Genomic DNA, 18,158 nt, shown 5'->3' with positions numbered 1-18,158 from the left:
GGCTTTTAGAAATTTAGGATTTGTACTAAACAGGTTGCTCTAGCCTTCCTTACCTCCCCTACTACCTAAACTGCAGAGACACATACTCTATATACCACTGATTGGCAATCAACTTTTTGTCCAATGTTAATAAAATCAGAAATGTAAACAAATTACTTAATGGAGGTGAACAAATGAGCAGCACAGGAGGTGAAGAAGTTGAAGGTGTTCTCTGAAATTCAAATGACTCACCTGTCAATTGCAATTTCGTCGTATGGTGTGTAAAAAGCAACATTGACAGCTGCATGTCCCCTGGCTAAATCGCTTTTAAAATGTGTCCCTGATGTCAACATGCTAAGCTGCAGCTTCAATCTTCTCAAAGAGATGCTGATCGGATTACGGGCCAGGACTTTTCTACATGTCTCTTTCTCTTCCTGTCAGCTGCTCCGTGCCTCCTCGCAGCTGAAGGCGGGTGGTTGGGGTTTGTTTGGGGCTCTCCTTTCACACCTGGCTGGGATGACAGCCGCAGAGGCAGGCGGACAGAAGTGGGTGTGTGCAGCAAGAGTTGTCATGGTTCCTGCATCCCAGAAGCAGAGCTAAAATGGGCTCGGAGTTTCGGATCAGCCGAACGAAACTACAGCTGCCGGGGATTTTTGTGCTGCCGGCGGAGGCTTGTATGTAGCCGTGTGCGGCGGGAAAATCCAGCGGGGCTGTTTCGCTTTGGGGAGGGGGGAGCACTGGGTCTGGGGCAGAGACGCGTGGCTGTCAGGCTGCGAAGGGGGGATTTCCCACCGGCCCCTCTCGCTGGAAATGTGAGAGCAGGAGACGCGCGGTGATTTCAGGGAGGCGGCGCTTCCTAGCGCGGAGCCTCCCCGGGGCTCGTCCCAGCCTTCCCGGGAGCAGCTGGAGTTGCCGCCCTTCCCAAACACAGCCCGCGGCCCCGAGGACTCCTGCGCCCGGGACGGGACAACTCACTTAACCCCCCCGCCGCCGCGTGCAAACCCGGGAGCTCCAGGAACGCGGGGCTTTCTGCCGAGGTGGCTTAAAAGTGGAGAGAAAAATCCCCCCGGTATTTGCATCGACACTGCCCTCCCCGCCCCTACACGTGTTTGGGAGACAGGCCGGAGGGAGCCGGGCCGCTGCTCTCAGGGGCTCGTGGGCTGAATTGTGGGGGGCTGAGAAGGGCTCAGGGTGTGAGTGAGCGCGGCTCTTACTGGGCGTGCTGTGTAGAAGGGGGTGGGTGGGGCTTAGTGGATGTATTGGGGGTGGAGCTCAGTGAGGGGTGTGTTTGTATCCATGGGGGCTTCTCAGTAGGCGAGGGGTGTGTGCGTGGGGGGTAGCTGTGGGGGGGTGTCTCTGTGGATGAGGTGTGGGGGAGGGGTAGCTGGGGGGTCTCACTGGGTCAGGGGCGTGGGGGAAGGGTAGCTGTGGGGGTCTCATTGGGTGAGGGGTGGGGGAGTAGCTGTGGGGGTCTCTGTGAGGGGTGGGGGGACAGGTAGCTGTGGAAGTTTCAGTGGGTGAGTTGTGGGGGTCCCAGTGGGTGGGGGTATCTGTGGGAGTCTCAGTACATTGGGGTGCCCCCTTCCCTGTGTGGGGACTGGGAACAGTAGCTGTGTCAGTGTGCCCCCTTGGGAGGGGTGATCCCCCCCCCCCAAGCACCTCTCCCAACTCCCGGGTGCGTGATCATGGTGCTGCTGTCTGGGGATGGGACAGGAGCTGGGGAGTCACGTGGCCCTGGGGGGAGTCTGAAGGGGGAGCAGCAGCAGGTCTGGCCCAACTCAGGGGGGGAGAAAGATGCGCAGGGCCTGGAGGGGGAGCAGCAGGAGCAGGTGGTGGCAGCGGCGGAGGAGGAAGACTATGAGGAGTACGAGGATTTCTCTGAGCTGCCCGACACCTGCAGCATCGCCTCGGATGATTCCTTCTACCCACCTTGTGCTGAGGAGGATGAGGAGGAGAGCTGGTCCCTGGGGGAGTCGGATGTCAGCAGCCCCGAGCCGCTGAGCCTCTTCCGAGCCTGCTGCACCAACAACGCCGTGGTGCTGAGAGCGCTGATGCGCCAGGGGCCCGAGGAGGAGGAGGTGCGGGAGACCGACCGCAACAACCGGGTGAGCCAAGCGTGGCCGGGCTGCAGCCCATATCTCCCCTGCGCCCTGCCGCCTCTCGCTCAGTCCCCAGCCCTGCACACAGTCCAAGCCTTGCCCCACCACTGCCCCTGGGTACCACCCATTCACACAGGTCCCCTCCCTGCCATGTCTCACCCCCCTCGCTTCACCCACTCACAATCACACCAGAATTTTTCCACCTTCACGTGCATCAGACCCCGCTGCTCCATCCTGCTCAGCTTCCACCTCATACACACTCTCTAACCCTCTCTTCAGCTATCCCCCAGTCTCCTGCCCAACACAGTCTGAATGCATCCTGACCCTATGCAGATTTTATACCATGCCCATCTCTGTAGCATCTGAGCTATTCTTTTCCCAGGCTCTCTGCAGACTCAGGCAGACATCACTGCATTGTTCATGCTCAAGTCACATTCTGAAGCTTTTCTTTGCACCCACAAGGCTAGGACCTTTTAAAAAAGTAATAGCTGAGATTGTGATGTAATCATGACTCCAGGATCTGGGGACTTTCGGGTGTAGACATATACTGCCTGTACCTTAATCTGACTCTGTACATCCTCTTTGGACTCCATTCTATCAGTACTAATGCAACACTCTCAACACACACCCAGACTCTCTCTCCTCAAATATGCCTTCCAAACCCCAATGTGTACAACCAACACCCCTAAAGTTCCCTTTATTATGCTTCCTAAACATACACACCACACTGATCTCTTCTGTCCTCTCCTGTCTTCCAACAACTCCCAAGACACCCAGTAATTTTGAAATACTTTTGAGTTTGGCTCCTGTATTCTTTATACGCTCTTGGCTCCACTCACACACTTTCCATACATCTCTAAAGCCATCCTTTGTCTTCCACACTCCTGACTCTGCCATTCAAACACACCTGGCTATCCCACACACCTGAATTCATCCTCTGTCTCCCCATACATACGCATGCTTCTATCACACACCCTAGCCCCCATGCCTGCCCCCACACCTGACTCTCCTATATGCTCTGTCCTCACATTCTGAAATTTACTCAGCTTCTGTAACACCCAGACATGACCCCCCACCCCCATACTTGCTTGCTCACTCAGAGAACATACACCTGAATATGCTGGAAGTAGGAAATGAAGGCATGATGGTATCACTTGCTTTGTAGGGGTTTTAGGGAGAAGCATGCATCCCCATTCCTAGATGGGGTAGGGATAGAGACCAAGTAGTACCCTTATGCACAAGAATGAAGGGAAAAAAACATAGACCTTAACACACACACTGACTGACATAACTTTCCATCCCCCTTTGACAAATAGGGGTCCATTTAAAAGAGAGGAGGGATGGTGGTCAAGTTTCCTTACTAAAATAAATGTTTTACTCATGAAAGTTTGAAACACCAGGTAATTTCCCAAGCTCATCTTCTCAGTTTTGTTTTTAGTAGGTTTCTTGTTCAAACAGATTTGTAGAAGGAATGACTTCATTACTAATTATTTTTATTTGCCAGAAGTAAATCAGCAGCTCTCCTGCCCCACCCCATTTCTCATTATTGATCAAGGTTAATAATTTCCTCTCTCTCTTTACAATACTATTTATTTGTAGTAAAATATAAGCATTCTCTCAGCTTTGAAAATGTCAAACAAGGTTTAATGAGTTTCTATGCTAAAAACTGAGCATCTAGGAGTATTTTTTTCTGATTTCATATACATCTGTGTATTCTGGTTTCAACAGTTTTGATTGGTCAGGCACTCAGTTTGATTAATTGGTGGGACAGATTTCTTTCACTAAAGCAGATGAGAGGGCTTGTAATTTTCCCCAGATAATATGTAATAGGCTCAGATGTGCTGCACTGTGAAGATTCACAGCAGTAACTCCAGAATTAAGATTGACCGTTCCAATTAAAAGCCCAGTTTGACACTCTCCACCTCATTTTTGCACACAGAGAGAAAATCTCCCCCAATATTTTTCAGCTTGAAATTGTCAATCCTTAGGAGATCAGACTGGTTTTCTTTCAGAATTATCCTGAGTATAATAAGGCAACTGATTTTCAAGTTCTGATAAAATTAGTGGCTTTTCACTGTTTGACCTACTTTGACCTCAAGACTTCAAAATTGTTTTTACTTATTTATCCCAATTGAAAACTAGTGCAGTTTTAGTCTTTTGGAATTCACAAATCTTTAGTCACATGGTTCCCCCTTGCCCCATGACCATTATAAACTCTCATGGAAGCCGATAGATCCAGGGTTGTCAAACTTCATTGCACTGCGACCCCCTTCTGACAACAAAAATTACTACACAACCCCAGGAGGGGAAACTGAAGCATGAACCCACCCGATCCCCGCCGCTCCGGGTGGGGGGCCAAAGTCAAAGCCCCAGGCCTTCATTCCCGGGCAATGGGCCTGTAACCTGAGCTCCGCCACCCTGGGCTGAAGCCAAAGTCTGAGCCCAGGCAGTGGGGCTTGGGTCCTGGGTCCCAGCCAGTCTAACGCCAGTCCAGGTGACCCCATTAAAATGGAGTTGTGACCCACTTTGGGGTCCCGACCCACAGTTTGAGAACTGTTGCTATAGATCTAAACTCCTTGGTATTGTAAACTCCATGAACTCTGTTTTGGAAGGGAGAGGCTCTTGCACATGAGAAGAGGTTTAGTGGGGTGAGAGTTTTGAGCATCAGAAGGGAAAGAGAGGGTCTGACTCAGGGGCCAAGATGAGTCTATAAGTGAGCTCTGAAGCACATATTGCAGGAGACATTGCTACAGAGCTTATAATATCCTTTCTATGGAGTTTATACAGACACTCCATCAACACATGTGGCATTTATAAATAGGTTACTCATGGACAAAACTTGTTTTTAAACTTAACTCCCCAGTAAAGTGAAGGGTCTGGCCAAGTTTATAAACTCCACTTGTGCTCATAGTTTCTAAGCATCTGTGACTGACAACTAGTTTCAAGGAGACCATGCTATTTCACCAGAATAGTATTTGATTCCAGAACCATGCTTACATCCCCCCTTAGTCTCCTCTTTTCCAAACTGAAAAGTCCTAGCCTCTTTAATCTCTCCTCATATGGGACCCATTCCAAACCCCTAGTAATTTTAGTTGCCCTTCTCTGAACCTTTTCTAATGCCAGTATATCTTTTTTGAGGAGAGGAGACCACATCTGTATGCAGTATTTAAGATGTGGGCGTACCATGGAATTACATAAGGGCAATAAGATCTTTTCCATCTTATTCTCTATCCCTTTTTGATTGATTCCTAACATCCTGTTTGCTTTTTTGACTGCCGCTGCACACTGTGTGGATGTCTTCAGAGAACTATCCACAATGACTTCAAGATCTCTTTCCTGATTAGTTGTAGCTAAATTAGCCCCCATCATATTGTATGTATAGTTGGGGTTATTTTTTCCAATGTGCATTACTTTACATTTATCCACATTAAATTTCATTTGCCATTGTGTTGCCCAATCACTTAGTTTTGTGAGATCTTTTTGAAGTTCTTCACAGTCTGCTTTGGTCTTAACTATCTTGAGCAGCTTAGTATTGTCTGCAAACTTTGCCACCTCACTGTTTACCCCTTTCTCCAGATCATTATGAATAAGTTGAATAGGATTGGTCCTAGGACTGACCCTTGGGGAACACCATTAGTTACCCCTCTCCATTCTGAAAATTTACCATTTATTCCTATCCTTTGTTCCCTGTCTTTTAACCAGTTCTCAGTCCATGAAAGGATCTTCCCTCTTATCCCATGACAACTTAATTTACGTAAGAGCCTTTGGTGAGGGACCTTGTCAAAGGCTTTCTGGAAATCTAAGTACATTAAGCTTGAAACCCTGTGCTTCAGCCCAAAGGGATTTGGACTAGGCAATTCTTGCAGCTGGTCTGCAAGGGGCAACAGAGCTGAAAACACCTGCAACATCACACACTGATACAAAGAGATGCACTGGTGGTGAGTGTGCATCCTTACACTTCTCCATAGCCTACCTAATAATCTATGAACTATATGCTGTCTGGCTAGGAGCCACCTACCAAAGGTGCAGCCTTTTCTCAACTTCCTGCTGTGAGCCAGACTCAGCAGCATCCAGCCTGATAGCTATCAGATGCAGCCCAAATATAGTTACACTCCCTTGCCAGGTTCCCACTGTAGCTGAGACAGCAGTTTTGCAGTCATTGCCTGCATAAGTTCCTCAAAGATTCACCCACCTCATCGTTCTGCTATCCTCTTTATGCAGAGTACAAACAGCACTATATAGTACTTATCTTTTCCTCTCTCCTGCTGAGCCTGAGACATAACCATTTAGAAATCCACTGTGATCCTATATAATGTACCAATGCTAGCTGACGATCCCAGAGGACTTAGCCTCACTCACCAAAACTTCTAACCTCAGGTCTTCCATATAGTCTATGGCAAAACTCCTAATTGACTTCAGTGGGACAAGGATTTCATCCAGAATGCCTTATATAGGTGGCAATTTACATCATGTGGCTAATTACACTATAGAGGAGAACGGGGGCTGTTGATCCTTAACTCTAAATTTCCAGACTTCCAAATATTTATTTTTTCATAAATTTAACTTAGAATTTCTGGACTTTCAAGAATTTAAACAACACCAAAACTTTAATATCCTAATAAGGTTTTTAGTAGAAATCTCTGATACACCTTTACAACCTTGTCTGGGTATCTCTTGTTCAATTAGAAAAATTAATTTTAAAAGTCTATGTAACTGAGTTGTTAAACATTTGATTTGGTCAGGGCACAGCAACTTTCTTTAAAAAAAGGTGGCCGTGTTTCTAATACATATGGCAATTATCATCCTAAAAGAAATATTTATAACTATGGAAGAAAATATATTAATTATCTGCTTGATATTTCCATAACTTCCTTTTAGAGTTGAGCCTCTCCTTAAAACCTTGTGACACAAACATGCTATTATTCCTTCCTCCTCTTCAGTTCTTCACTTTCTTTACTCCATAGATCTCCCTTGCAGTTCTGTCGAGTGCAGAAACCACCACACGCAACACATGCAATTAAGGCATTATTTATTATTTTCATAGGTTTAACACTGCATTTTGAGGATATCATGTTTGTGATCATATTTTACCTCATTATGTTAGAATGTGTGAAGATAAAATATTTTCCATGTCCCTGCCTGTGAGCTCTTGTTTTCATCCCCTCAGAGTTCTCGCATGTATCAACAGAATATTTTGCTTTTCTCCATACAAGAAACCATGTATAAATACAGTTAGAATGTGTCACAGAAACTCTCCATAGAATGCATAATTGACCAGCCCTATTCTATGCTGACTTTGCTTTTTCAGGGGTGAATGGCTTAAGGTTCTGTGAAACAGATCATATTTTGCTGGCCTTTGTCTGTCTGTTTTTCTAGAGGCAGAATTTTGAAGGCATTTGTTGTTCACCATTAGCTAAGCTCTTATTGTGTTACCTTCTCATTAGTTGCTTGCTGCTAAGTATCTGCCAATAAAGATATACACCGGGGAAGGGCACAGACACACTAAAAACCCATAGGTATCTATTAGTCAGCAAACAAAAAGAGGTTAGGATCAGAGTTGTGTGAATAACTGGTTTTTGTGGTTTGCTGGTCAAAAAAATGGAAAAAAAATCATTTTGAGTGAATCCCAAATAAAAAGTTTTTGATGAAACAAAAATGCTGAAAATTTTTTTGATGACAAATTGTTTCATTTTGGAGGATTTTTTTTAACCTTTTTGAAAACTAAGATTGAGGTAATTTGGTGAATTCATGCACAAATTTGCAAAACGTTTTGGTTGACCTGAATCTCTCTTTATTTGGTCAAACAAAAGTATTATCCAAAAAATTTCACCCAGCTTTAGTTAGGATCACATCAGCCTGGGAACCCAGGATCTCTGAAAAGCATGTTATAGAAATTTGGGTTGGTGCCAACCACTGACATAAGTAGGGTGGAGTTGCGGGGGAAGGACTTTCTAGGAGATAAATTCTGTTGGAGAGATCCACAGTCACATAAATATTGAGTGGAAATGCTTTTGTGCCTGCAATGTGGATCTGGTTGTGGCTATACAAAGGGTTTTCAGACCTTCATTGCCCCAGTAGTCTCCCCATTGGACCAATAGGTAGTTTCATATCTGAGGCTACAGTCAAACATGTGTCATTGCACAGTACTGTATGCCTTGATCTGGCCAGCAAACATAGTGACAGCTCTTTAGCCAAGCCTCAGAGTGTTCTGTGATTCTGTGCAGCTACAGAATTTGTCTTTGCCAAAGATTTCTGTTCCAGAATTTGTGCTTTTGAAAAAAAGTTTCTAGTGTTGTAAAAATTGAAAATATGAATAAAATGTAAACCAATGCAGTCTTCCTGAACCTTCAGACTGCCTGGAAAAGCAACTCAGGTGTGAACTGCCAAAAATCATTGTTGCCAACCCCAGTAGTTTAAAAATAACGAATCAGACCCACAAAAATTAAGAGATTGGCTCAAGAAGATTTTTAAAAAGATTAAATCATATTGAATATTGCGAACTCTTGCAAATTTTCAATAAAGTGATTTTGGCCTTTGCTGCAGGCAGCTCTTACTGGAGAAGCCATCTGAGCTCAGGCACTGCCCAAATACACAGTAAGAGTTTTCCTAAAGAGCCTACAATCCAGTGCAAGGCATGGTGGTGAGTTTGTGATATGGAAGCTGGAACTGATAGAGAGGATACAAAATAGGGTTGCCAATTTTGGTTGGACATATTCCTGGAGATTTAACCACATGACATTATCTTTAATAAAAGATTAATCTTTAATTCCTCGAGACTCCTGGCAACCCTAATACCAAACCTCCATCAGACATGAATAACTTTTAGTCTCAGCTGAACTGGACAGGATTCAATTTGGTGACAGGTGCTCTATTACCAACACCCTGAGGCATCCAGGTACACATAACTAATGCTACACTTTGGAGAATCAGATTTGCTATCTGGCAAGATAAGTTTATAAAAAGAAGTTCTGACCTTTTCCCAGTTTACACAGGCAGGGCCTTCTACTTTCGGGACATGGGCAAAATCTCTCCCACACTGCTCTCAGTCCTGGTCTACAGTACAGCGTTAGGTCGACGTAACGCATCTTACATCGACCTAATTATATCAGTGTACACACAACAGCCTTGCTCCCACCGATGTAAGTGCCTGTGACATTTCCCTCTGGTGTTATCTGGACTGGTGATCTGCTAGGTCACTCCAATCCTTGACTCTGGGGAGCCAGCCTTACCCTGCTCTGCTGTGAGAACCCCACTCCTGGGCTGTTCACGCACAGCCTCTGGCATGTAAGCTGCTCCTTGGATTGTGCAACCGAATGACACTAGCCAATATCTCCGGTCCCAGACACAACCCTAGGAACCTCCGTCTTGCAGTGTCCAGTTATGCCCGCTGGATGCCGCAAGCTTATATGAGTCCATCAATTTAACAAAGAAATTGGTATGTACCAGGCTTGTTATCCCAAGGGGAGTCTCTGACACGCTTCAAATCAAACACACTTCTTCAGGTAGAATAAACAAACAGATTTATTAACTACAAAGATAAATTTTAAGTGATTATAAATCAAAGCACAACAAGTCAGATTTGGTCAAATGAAATAAAAGCAAAAACGCATTCTAAGCTGATCTTAACACTTTCAATGTCCTTACAAAATTAGATGCTTCTCACCACAGGTTGGCTGGTTGCCCTTCAGCCAGGCTCTCCCCTTTGATCATCGCTTCAGTCGCTTGGTGGTGATGTCTGTAGATGGAGGTGGAAGAGAGAGGAAGAGCATGGCAAACATCTCTCCCTTTTATCATGTTCCTTCTTCCCTCTTGGCTTTGCCCCCGCCCCCCCTCCCCCGAGTCAGGTGAGCATTACCTTATCGCAGGCCCTAATTGACCAAAGGAAGGACTTTAAACTAGGTTCACCGGGGGAAGGAGACCAAAGCCTTGAGGTAAGTGGGGAAGTGGGATACCGGGAGGAAGCATGAGCAGGAGAGCACAAGAGGGAGGACTCCTGCCTCATACTGAGAAAGCAGGACGATCAGCGAGTTATCTTGAGTGCCTATACACAAATGCAAGAAGCCTGGGAAACAAGCAGGGAGAACTGGAAGTCCTGGCACAGTCAAGGAATTATGATGTGATTGGAATAATAGAGACTTGGTGGGATAACTCACATGACTGGGTACTGTCAGGCCTGGTCTACACTACGAGTTTAGGTGGAATTTAGCAGCGTTAAATCGAATTAAGCCTGGACACGTTCACACTGCTAAGTCCCTTTTTTCGACTTAAAGGACCCTTTAAACCGGTTTCTTTACTTCACCTCCGAGGGGATTAGCGATAAAATTGGCCTTAGCGGGTCAGAATTGGGGTAGTGTGAACGGAATTCGACGTTATTGGCCTCCGGGAGCATCCCACAGTGCTTCATTGTGACCGCTCTGGACAGCACTCTCAACTCAGATGCACTGACCAGGTAGACAGGAAAAGCCCTGCGAACGTTTGAATTTCATTTCCTGTTTGCCCAGCGTGGAGAGCGCAGGTGACCACGCAGAGCTCATCAGCACAGGTAACCGTGATGGAGTCCCAGGATCGCAAAAGAGCTCCATCATGGACCGAATGGGAGGTACGGGATCTGCTCGCCATATGGGGAGACGAATCAGTGCTAGCTGAACTCCGTAGCAGTAAACGAAATGGCAAAATATTAGAAAAGGTCTCCAAGGCCATGAAGGACAGAGGCCAGAACAGGGGCGCACAGCAGTGCCGCGTGAAAATTAAGGAGCTAAGGCAAGCCTACCACAAAGCCAGAGAGGCAAACAGAAGGTCTGGGGAAGAGCCGCAAACATGCCGCTTCTACGCGGAGCTGCATGCGATGCTAGGGGGTGCAGCCACCACTACCCCAACCGTGTGCTTTGACTCCATCAATGGAGAATCACGCAACAGGGAAGCGGGTTCGGGGTATGAGGAAGATGAGGATGAAGACAATGAAGATATCTCACAGCAAGGAAGAGGAGAAACCGGTTTCCCCAACAGCCAGGATATGTTTATCACCCTGGACCTGGAACCAGTAACCCCCGAACTCACCCAAGGCGTGCTCCCAGACCCTGAGGGCACACAAGGGACCTCTGGTGAGTGTACCTTTGTAAATATTACACATGGTTTAAAAGCAAGCGTATTTAATGATTAATTTGCCCTGCCAATCGCGGCCAGTACAGCTACTGGAAAAGTCTGTTAACATGTATGGGGATGGAGCGGAAATCCTCCAGGGACATCTCCAGAAAGCTCTCCTTCATGTACTCCCAAAGCCTTTGCAAAAGGTTTCTGGGGAGGGCTGCCTTATCCCGTCCGCCATGGTAGGACACTTTACCACACCGGGCCAGTAGCACATAGTCTGGAATCATTGCATAACAAAGCATGGCAGCGTATGGTCCCGGCGTTTGCTGGCATGCAGACAACATCCATTCCTTATCGCTCTTTGTTATCCTCAGGAGAGTGATATCATTCACGGTCACCTGGTTGAAATGGGGCGATTTTATTAAGGGGACATTCAGAGGTGCCCGTTCCTGCTCTGCTGAACAGAAATGTTCCCCGCTGTTAGCCACGCGTTGGGGGGGAGGGGTGAAGTGATCATCCCCGAGAATTGGGTGTATGGGGGGGGAGGGGGGTTAGTTGGGTTTGTGCTGCATGTTAACCCGGAAACCGCAGCCCCACCTTTTACATTGCAAACCCATTTTAAATGGCCAACCCAACGGGTGCTTGGTATGGGAAATGAGGGCGCTACTGTTTGAAACCATTCCCACATGTTAAGAAGGTTAAAAAAGCCAAAAGACTGTGGCTTACCATGGCTGCCTGCAAGCTGAAATCTGTTGCCTGGCACTGCGTGAGTGATCTCTCATACCAAACCGGCAGGCCCCCAATATAAGAGGAAAAATGCGACCTTGTAATGAAAGCACATGTGCTGTGTAATGTGAACAGCAAAATGTAACGTGAAAGAGTGTACCCATTGTTCTCTAAAATGTGTCTTTTCTTAACCACCTCTCCCTTCTCCTCCACCAGCTGCAAATGTTTCTCCTTCGCAGAGGCTAGCGAAGATTAGAAGGAGAAAACGGCGGACTCGGGATGATATGTTCTCGGAGCTCCAGATGTCCTCCCACGCTGGAAGAGCACAGCAGAATGCGTGGAGGCAATCAATGACTACAGAAAAGCACAATATGAACAAGAGGAGAGGTGGCGGGCTGAATCGCGGGCTGAAAATGATAGGTGGCGTCAGCTTGTAGACAGAAGGCAAGAGTCGATGCTCCGGCTGCTGGAGCATCAAACTGATATGCTCCAGCATATGGTTGAGCTGCAGGAAAGGCAGCAGGAGCAGAGACCGCCGCTACAGCCCCTGTGTAACCAACAGCCCTCCTCCCCAAGTCCCATTGCCTCCTCACCCAGACGCCCAAGAACACGGTGGGGGGGCCTCCGGCCACCCAGTCACTCCACCCCAGATGATTGCCCGAGCATGGGAAGGCTGGCCTTCAATAAGTGCTAAAGTTTTAAAGTTTTAAACTGCAGTGTGTCCTTTTCCTTCCCTCCTCCCCCACCCCTCCCGGGCTACCTTGGCAATTATCCCCCTAGTTGTGTGATGAATTAATAAAGATTGCATGAATGAGAAGTAACAATGACTTTATTGCCTCTGCAAGCAGTGCTCGAAGGGGGGAGGGGAGGGTGGGGTGGTTGGTTTACAGGGAAGTTGAGTGAACCGGGTGGGGGGGGGGCAGAGGGTTCATCAAGGAGAAACAAACAGAAGTTTCACACCGTAGCCTGGCCAGTCACAAAACTCGTTTTCAAAGCTTCTCTGATGTGCACCGCGCCCTGCTGCACTCTTCTAACCGCCCTGGTGTCTGGCTGCGCGTAATCAGCGGCCAGGCGATTTGCCTCAACCTCCCATCCCACCATAAATGTCTCCCCCTTACTCTCACAGATATTGTGGAGCGCACAGCAAGCAGCAATAACAATGGGGATATTCTTTTCTCTGAGGTCTGAGCGAGTCAGTAAGCTGCGCCAGCGCGCTTTTAACGTCCAAATGCACATTCCACCACCATTCGGCACTTGCTCAGCCTATAGTTGAACAGGTCCTGACTACTGTCCAGGCTGCCTGTGTACGGCTTCATGAGCCATGGCATTAAGGGGTAGGCTGGATCCCCAAGGATCACGATAGGCATTTCAACATCCCCAACGGTTATTTTCTGGTCCGGGAAGAAAGTCCCTTCCTCCAGCTTTCGAAACAGACCAGAGTACCTGAATACACGAGCATCATGTACCTTTCCCGGCCATCCCATGTTGATGTTGGTGAAACATCCCTTGTGATCCACCAGGGCTTGCAGCAGCATTGAAAAGTACCCCTTGCGGTTTATGTATTTGGTGGCTTGGTGCTCCGGTGACAAGATAGGGATATAGGTTCCGTCTATGGCCCCACCACAGTTGGGGAATCCCATTGCAGCAAAGCCATCCACTATGGCCTGCACGTTTCCCAGAGTCACTACCCTTGATATCACTAGGTCTTTGATTGCCCTGGCAACTTGGATCACAGCAGCTCCCACAGTAGATTTGCCCACTCCAAATTGATTCCCGACTGACCGGTAGCTGTCTGGCGTTGCAAGCTTCCACAGGGCTATCGCCACTCGCTTCTCAACTGTGAGGGCTGCTCTCATCCTGGTATTCTGGCGCTTCAGGGCAGGGGAAAGCAAGTCACAAAGTTCCATGAAAGTGCCCTTACGCATGTGAAAGTTTCACAGCCACTGGGAATCGTCCCACACCTGCAGCACGATGCGGTCCCACCAGTCTGTGCTTGTTTCCCGGGCCCAGAATCGGCGTTCCACGGCATGAACCTGCCCCAGTAACACCATGATTTGCACATTGCTGGGGCCTGTACTTTGTGAGAGGTTTATGTCCATGTCAATTTCCTCATCAATCTCGTCGCCGCGCTGCAATCGCCTCCTCGGTTGGTCCTGGTTTTGCTTTGGCATGTCCTGGCTCTGCATATACTCCAGGACAATGCGCGTGGTGTTCATAGTGCTCATAATTGCCGCGGTGATCTGAGCGGGCTCCATGATCCCAGTGCTATGGCGTCTGGTCTGAAAAAAGGCGTGAAACTAGTATCTGACGGAGGGAGGGAGGGAGGGGCGAGTGACGACATGGTGTACAGGTACAGGGAATTAAAATCAACAAAGGTGGCTGTGCATCAGGGAGAAACACAAACAACTGTCACACAGAATGGCCCCCCCAAAGATTGAACTCAAAACCCTGGGTTTAGCAGGCCGTTGATTTCACGGAGAGAGGGGGAAGCAAATGAATACATCTATTTTGTACATCTTAAGCTGGCAGCAGACGGTGCAGCATGACTGATAGCCCTCAGCATCTTCTGGGTGCTTGGCAGAAGATACTGTACTACGACTGCTAGCCATCATCGTCAAGACGGTTCAATAGGACTGCCGGCAGGACTGAGTCTCCAGGAGACAAAGCATGTCTGCCCAGGTGCCTCTGATTGAACTGGAGTACGACGACGATGGATACCAGTCGTAATACACCATCTACTGCCAAAAGGCAAGGGGCTGCTGCTGTGTAGCAATGCAGCCCCACGTCTGCCAGCACCCAGATCGCCGATGAAGGCTACCAGTCATACTGCACCGTCTACTGCCAAAAGGCAATTAGCTGCTGCTGTGTAGCAATGCAGTACCACATCTGCCGGCACCCAGATGACATATGGTGATGGTGAGCTGAGCTGAGCGGGCTCCATGCTTGCCATGGTATGTTGTCTGCACAGGTAACCCAGGTAAAAAGGCGGGAATTGATTGTCTGCCGTTGCTCTGACGGAGGGGAAGGGGCCTGACGGCATGTACCCAGAACCCCCTGCGACACTCTTTTGCATCATCAGGCATTGGAATCTCAACCCAGAATTCCAATGGGCGGCGGAGACTGCGGGAACTGTGGGATAGCTACCCACTGTGCAACGCTCCGGAAGTCAACGATAGCCTCGGTACTGTGGACACGGTCCGCCGGCTTTATGCACTTAGAGCATTTTATGTGGGGACACACACAATCGACTGTATAAAACCCATATCTATAAAACCGGCTTCTATAAATTCGACCTAATTTCGTGGTGTAGACATACCCTCATGGATGGATATAAACTGTTCAGGAAGGACAGGCAGGGCAGAAAAGGTGGGGGAGTTGCATTGTACGTAAGAGAGCAGTATGGCTGCTCAGAGCTCCGGTATGAAACTGCAGAAAAACCTGAGAGTCTCTGGATTAAGTTTAGAAGTGTGAGCAACAAGGGTGATATCGTGGTGGGAGTCTGCTATAGACCACCAGACCAGGGGGATGAGGTGGACGAGGCTTTCTTCAGGCAACTAACAGAAGTTACTAGATCGCAGGCCCTGGTTCTCAAGGGAGACTTTAATCACCCTGATATCTGCTGGGAGAGCAATACAGCGGTGCACAGACAATCCAGGAAGATTTTGGAAAGTGTAGGGGACAATTTCCTGGTGCAAGTTGTAGAGGAACTAACTAGGGGCAGAGCTCTTCTTGAGCTGCTGCTCACAAACAGGGAAGAATTAGTAGGGGAAGCAAAAGTAGATGGGAACCTGGGAGGCGGTGACCATGAGATGGTCAAGTTCAGGATCCTGACACAAGGAAGAAAGGAGAGCAGCAGAATACGGACCCTCGACTTCAGAAAAGCAGACTTTGACTCCCTCAGGGAACTGATGGGCAGAATCCCCTGGGAGAATAACATGAGGGGAAAGGAGTCCAAGAGAACTGGCTGTATTTTAAAGAATCCTTATTGAGGTTGCAGGAACAAACCATCCCGATGTGTAGAAAGAATAGTAAATATGGCAGGCGAGCAGCTTGGCTTAACAGTGAAATCCTTGCTGATCTTAAACGCAAAAAAGAAGCTTACAAGAAGTGGAAGATTGGACAAATGACCAGGGAGGAGTATAAAAATATTGCTCAGACATGCAGGAGTGAAATCAGGAAGGCCAAATCACACTTGGAGTTGCAGCTAGCAAGAGATGTTAAGAGTAACAAGAAGGGTTTCTTCAGGTATATTAGCAACAAGAAGAAGGTCAAAGAAAGTGTGGGCCCCTTACTGAATGAGGGAGGCAACCTAGTGACTGAGGATGTGGAAAAAGCTAATGTACTCAATGCTTTTTTTGCCTGTCTTCACAAACAAGGTCAGCTCCCAGACTACTGCACTGGGCAGCACAGCATGGCGGGGAGGAGGTGACCAGCCCTCTGTGGAGAAAGAAGTGGTTCGGGACTATTTAGAAAAGCTGGACGAGCACAAGTCCATGGGGCTGGATGCGCTGCATCCGAGGGTGCTAAAGGAGTTGATGGATGTGATTGCAGAGCCATTGGCTATTATCTTTGAAAACTCATGATGATCAGGCGAGGTCCCGGATGACTGGAAAAAGGCTAATGAAGTGCCCATCTATTAAAAAGGGAAGGAGGAGGATCCGGGGAACTACAGGCCAGTCATCCTCACCTCAGTACCTGGAAAAATCATGGAGCAGGTCCTCAAGGAATCAATTTTGGAGCTTTTTGAGGAGAGGAAAGTGATCAGGAACAGTCAGCATGGATTCACCAAGGGCAAGTCATGCCTGACTAACCTAATTGCCTTCTATGATGAGACAACTGGCTCTGTGAATGAGGGGAAAGCAGTGGACGTGTTATTCCTTGACTTTAGCAAAGCTTTTGATACGGTCTCCCACAGTATTCTTGCCGGCAAGTTAAAGAAGTATGGGCTGGATGAATGGACTATAAGGTGGATAGAAAGCTGGCTAGATCATCGGGCTCAATGGGTAGTGATCAATGGCTCCATTTCTACTTGGCAGCTGGTATCAAGCGGAGTGCCCCAAGGGTCGGTCCTGGGGCCGGTTTTGTTCAATATCTTCATTAATGATCTGGAGGATGGCGTGGACTGCACCCTCAGCAAGTTTGCAGATGACACTAAGCTGGGAGGAGTGGTAGATACGCTGGAGGGTAGGGATAGGATCCAGAGGGACCTAGACAAATTAGAGTATGGGGCCAAAAGAAATCTGATGAGGTTCAACAAGGACAAGTGCAGAATCCTGCACTTAAGAAGGAAGAATCCCATGCACTGCTACAGACCAGGGACCGAATGGCTAGGAAACAGTTCTGCAGAAAAGGACCTAGGGGTTACAATGGACGAGAAGCTGGATATGAGTCAACAGTGTGCTCTTGTTGCCAAGAAGGTTAACAGCATTTTGGGCTGTATAAGTAGGGGCATTGCCAGTAGATCGAGGGACGTGATCATTCCCTTCTATTCGACATTTGTGAGGCCTCATCTGGAGTACTGTGTCCAGTTTTGGGCCCCACACTACAAGAAGGATGTGGAAAAATTGGAAAGAGTCCAGCGGAGGGCAACAAAAATGATTAGGGGGCTAAAGCACATGACTTATGAGGAGAGGCTGAGGGAACTGGGATTGTTTAGTCTGCAGAAGAGAAGGATGAGGGGGGATTTGATAGCTATTTTCAACTACCTGAAAAGAGGTTTCAAAGAGGATGGATCTAGACTTTTCTCAGTGGTACCAGATGACAGAACAAGGAGTAATGGTCTCAAGTTGCAGTGGGGGAGGTTTAGGTTGGATATTAGGAAAAACTTTTTCACTAAGAGGGTGGTGAAGCACTGGAATGGGTTATCTAGGAAGGCGGTGGAATCTCCTCCTTTAGTGGTTTTTAAGGTCAGGCTTGACAAAGCCCTGCGTGGGATGATTTAGTTGGGGATTGGTCCTGCTTTGAGCAGGGGGTTGGACTAGATGACCTCCTGAGGTCCCTTCCAACCCTGATATTCTATGATTCTAAGGGGGTGACTCACTCGAGAATCCAAGTGTCCTTTATTCCTTTGATGCTGGGCTGGGTTTGTCCCATACATTCCCTGATGAGGTGTGAACTGCCCCTCTGCTCTGTGAGAGTTTTTGCCTGGGCTTGCTTTAAGTCATGAGGACACATTCTCAGCCTCATAACTATACACATGAAATTACAACCTATAACATTACTGTAACAATGATTACTATAATAACAATGCTCAGTGCATCATGAGCC

General features: G+C 47.7%; 1 protein-coding gene across 1 annotated transcript in view; it reads left to right on the top strand.

The window, feature by feature from the left end:
• The first annotated feature begins 1,664 nt into the window (after window positions 1-1,664).
• ANKRD33B (ankyrin repeat domain 33B) overlaps window positions 1,665-18,158 on the top strand; it is a 94,609-nt gene continuing 78,115 nt past the window's right edge. Inside the window, exon 1 of the mRNA XM_065399994.1 lies at window positions 1,665-2,084. Coding sequence (XP_065256066.1) covers window positions 1,665-2,084 — 420 coding nt within the window. The remainder of the gene's footprint in view (window positions 2,085-18,158) is intronic.

The sequence above is a fragment of the Emys orbicularis genome, chromosome 2 (genome assembly GCF_028017835.1).
Source record: "Emys orbicularis isolate rEmyOrb1 chromosome 2, rEmyOrb1.hap1, whole genome shotgun sequence".
Classification (NCBI taxonomy): domain Eukaryota; kingdom Metazoa; phylum Chordata; order Testudines; family Emydidae; genus Emys; species Emys orbicularis.
Note: the sequence above shows the minus strand (reverse complement) of the source record. Positions and strands in the feature narration are given on the sequence as shown.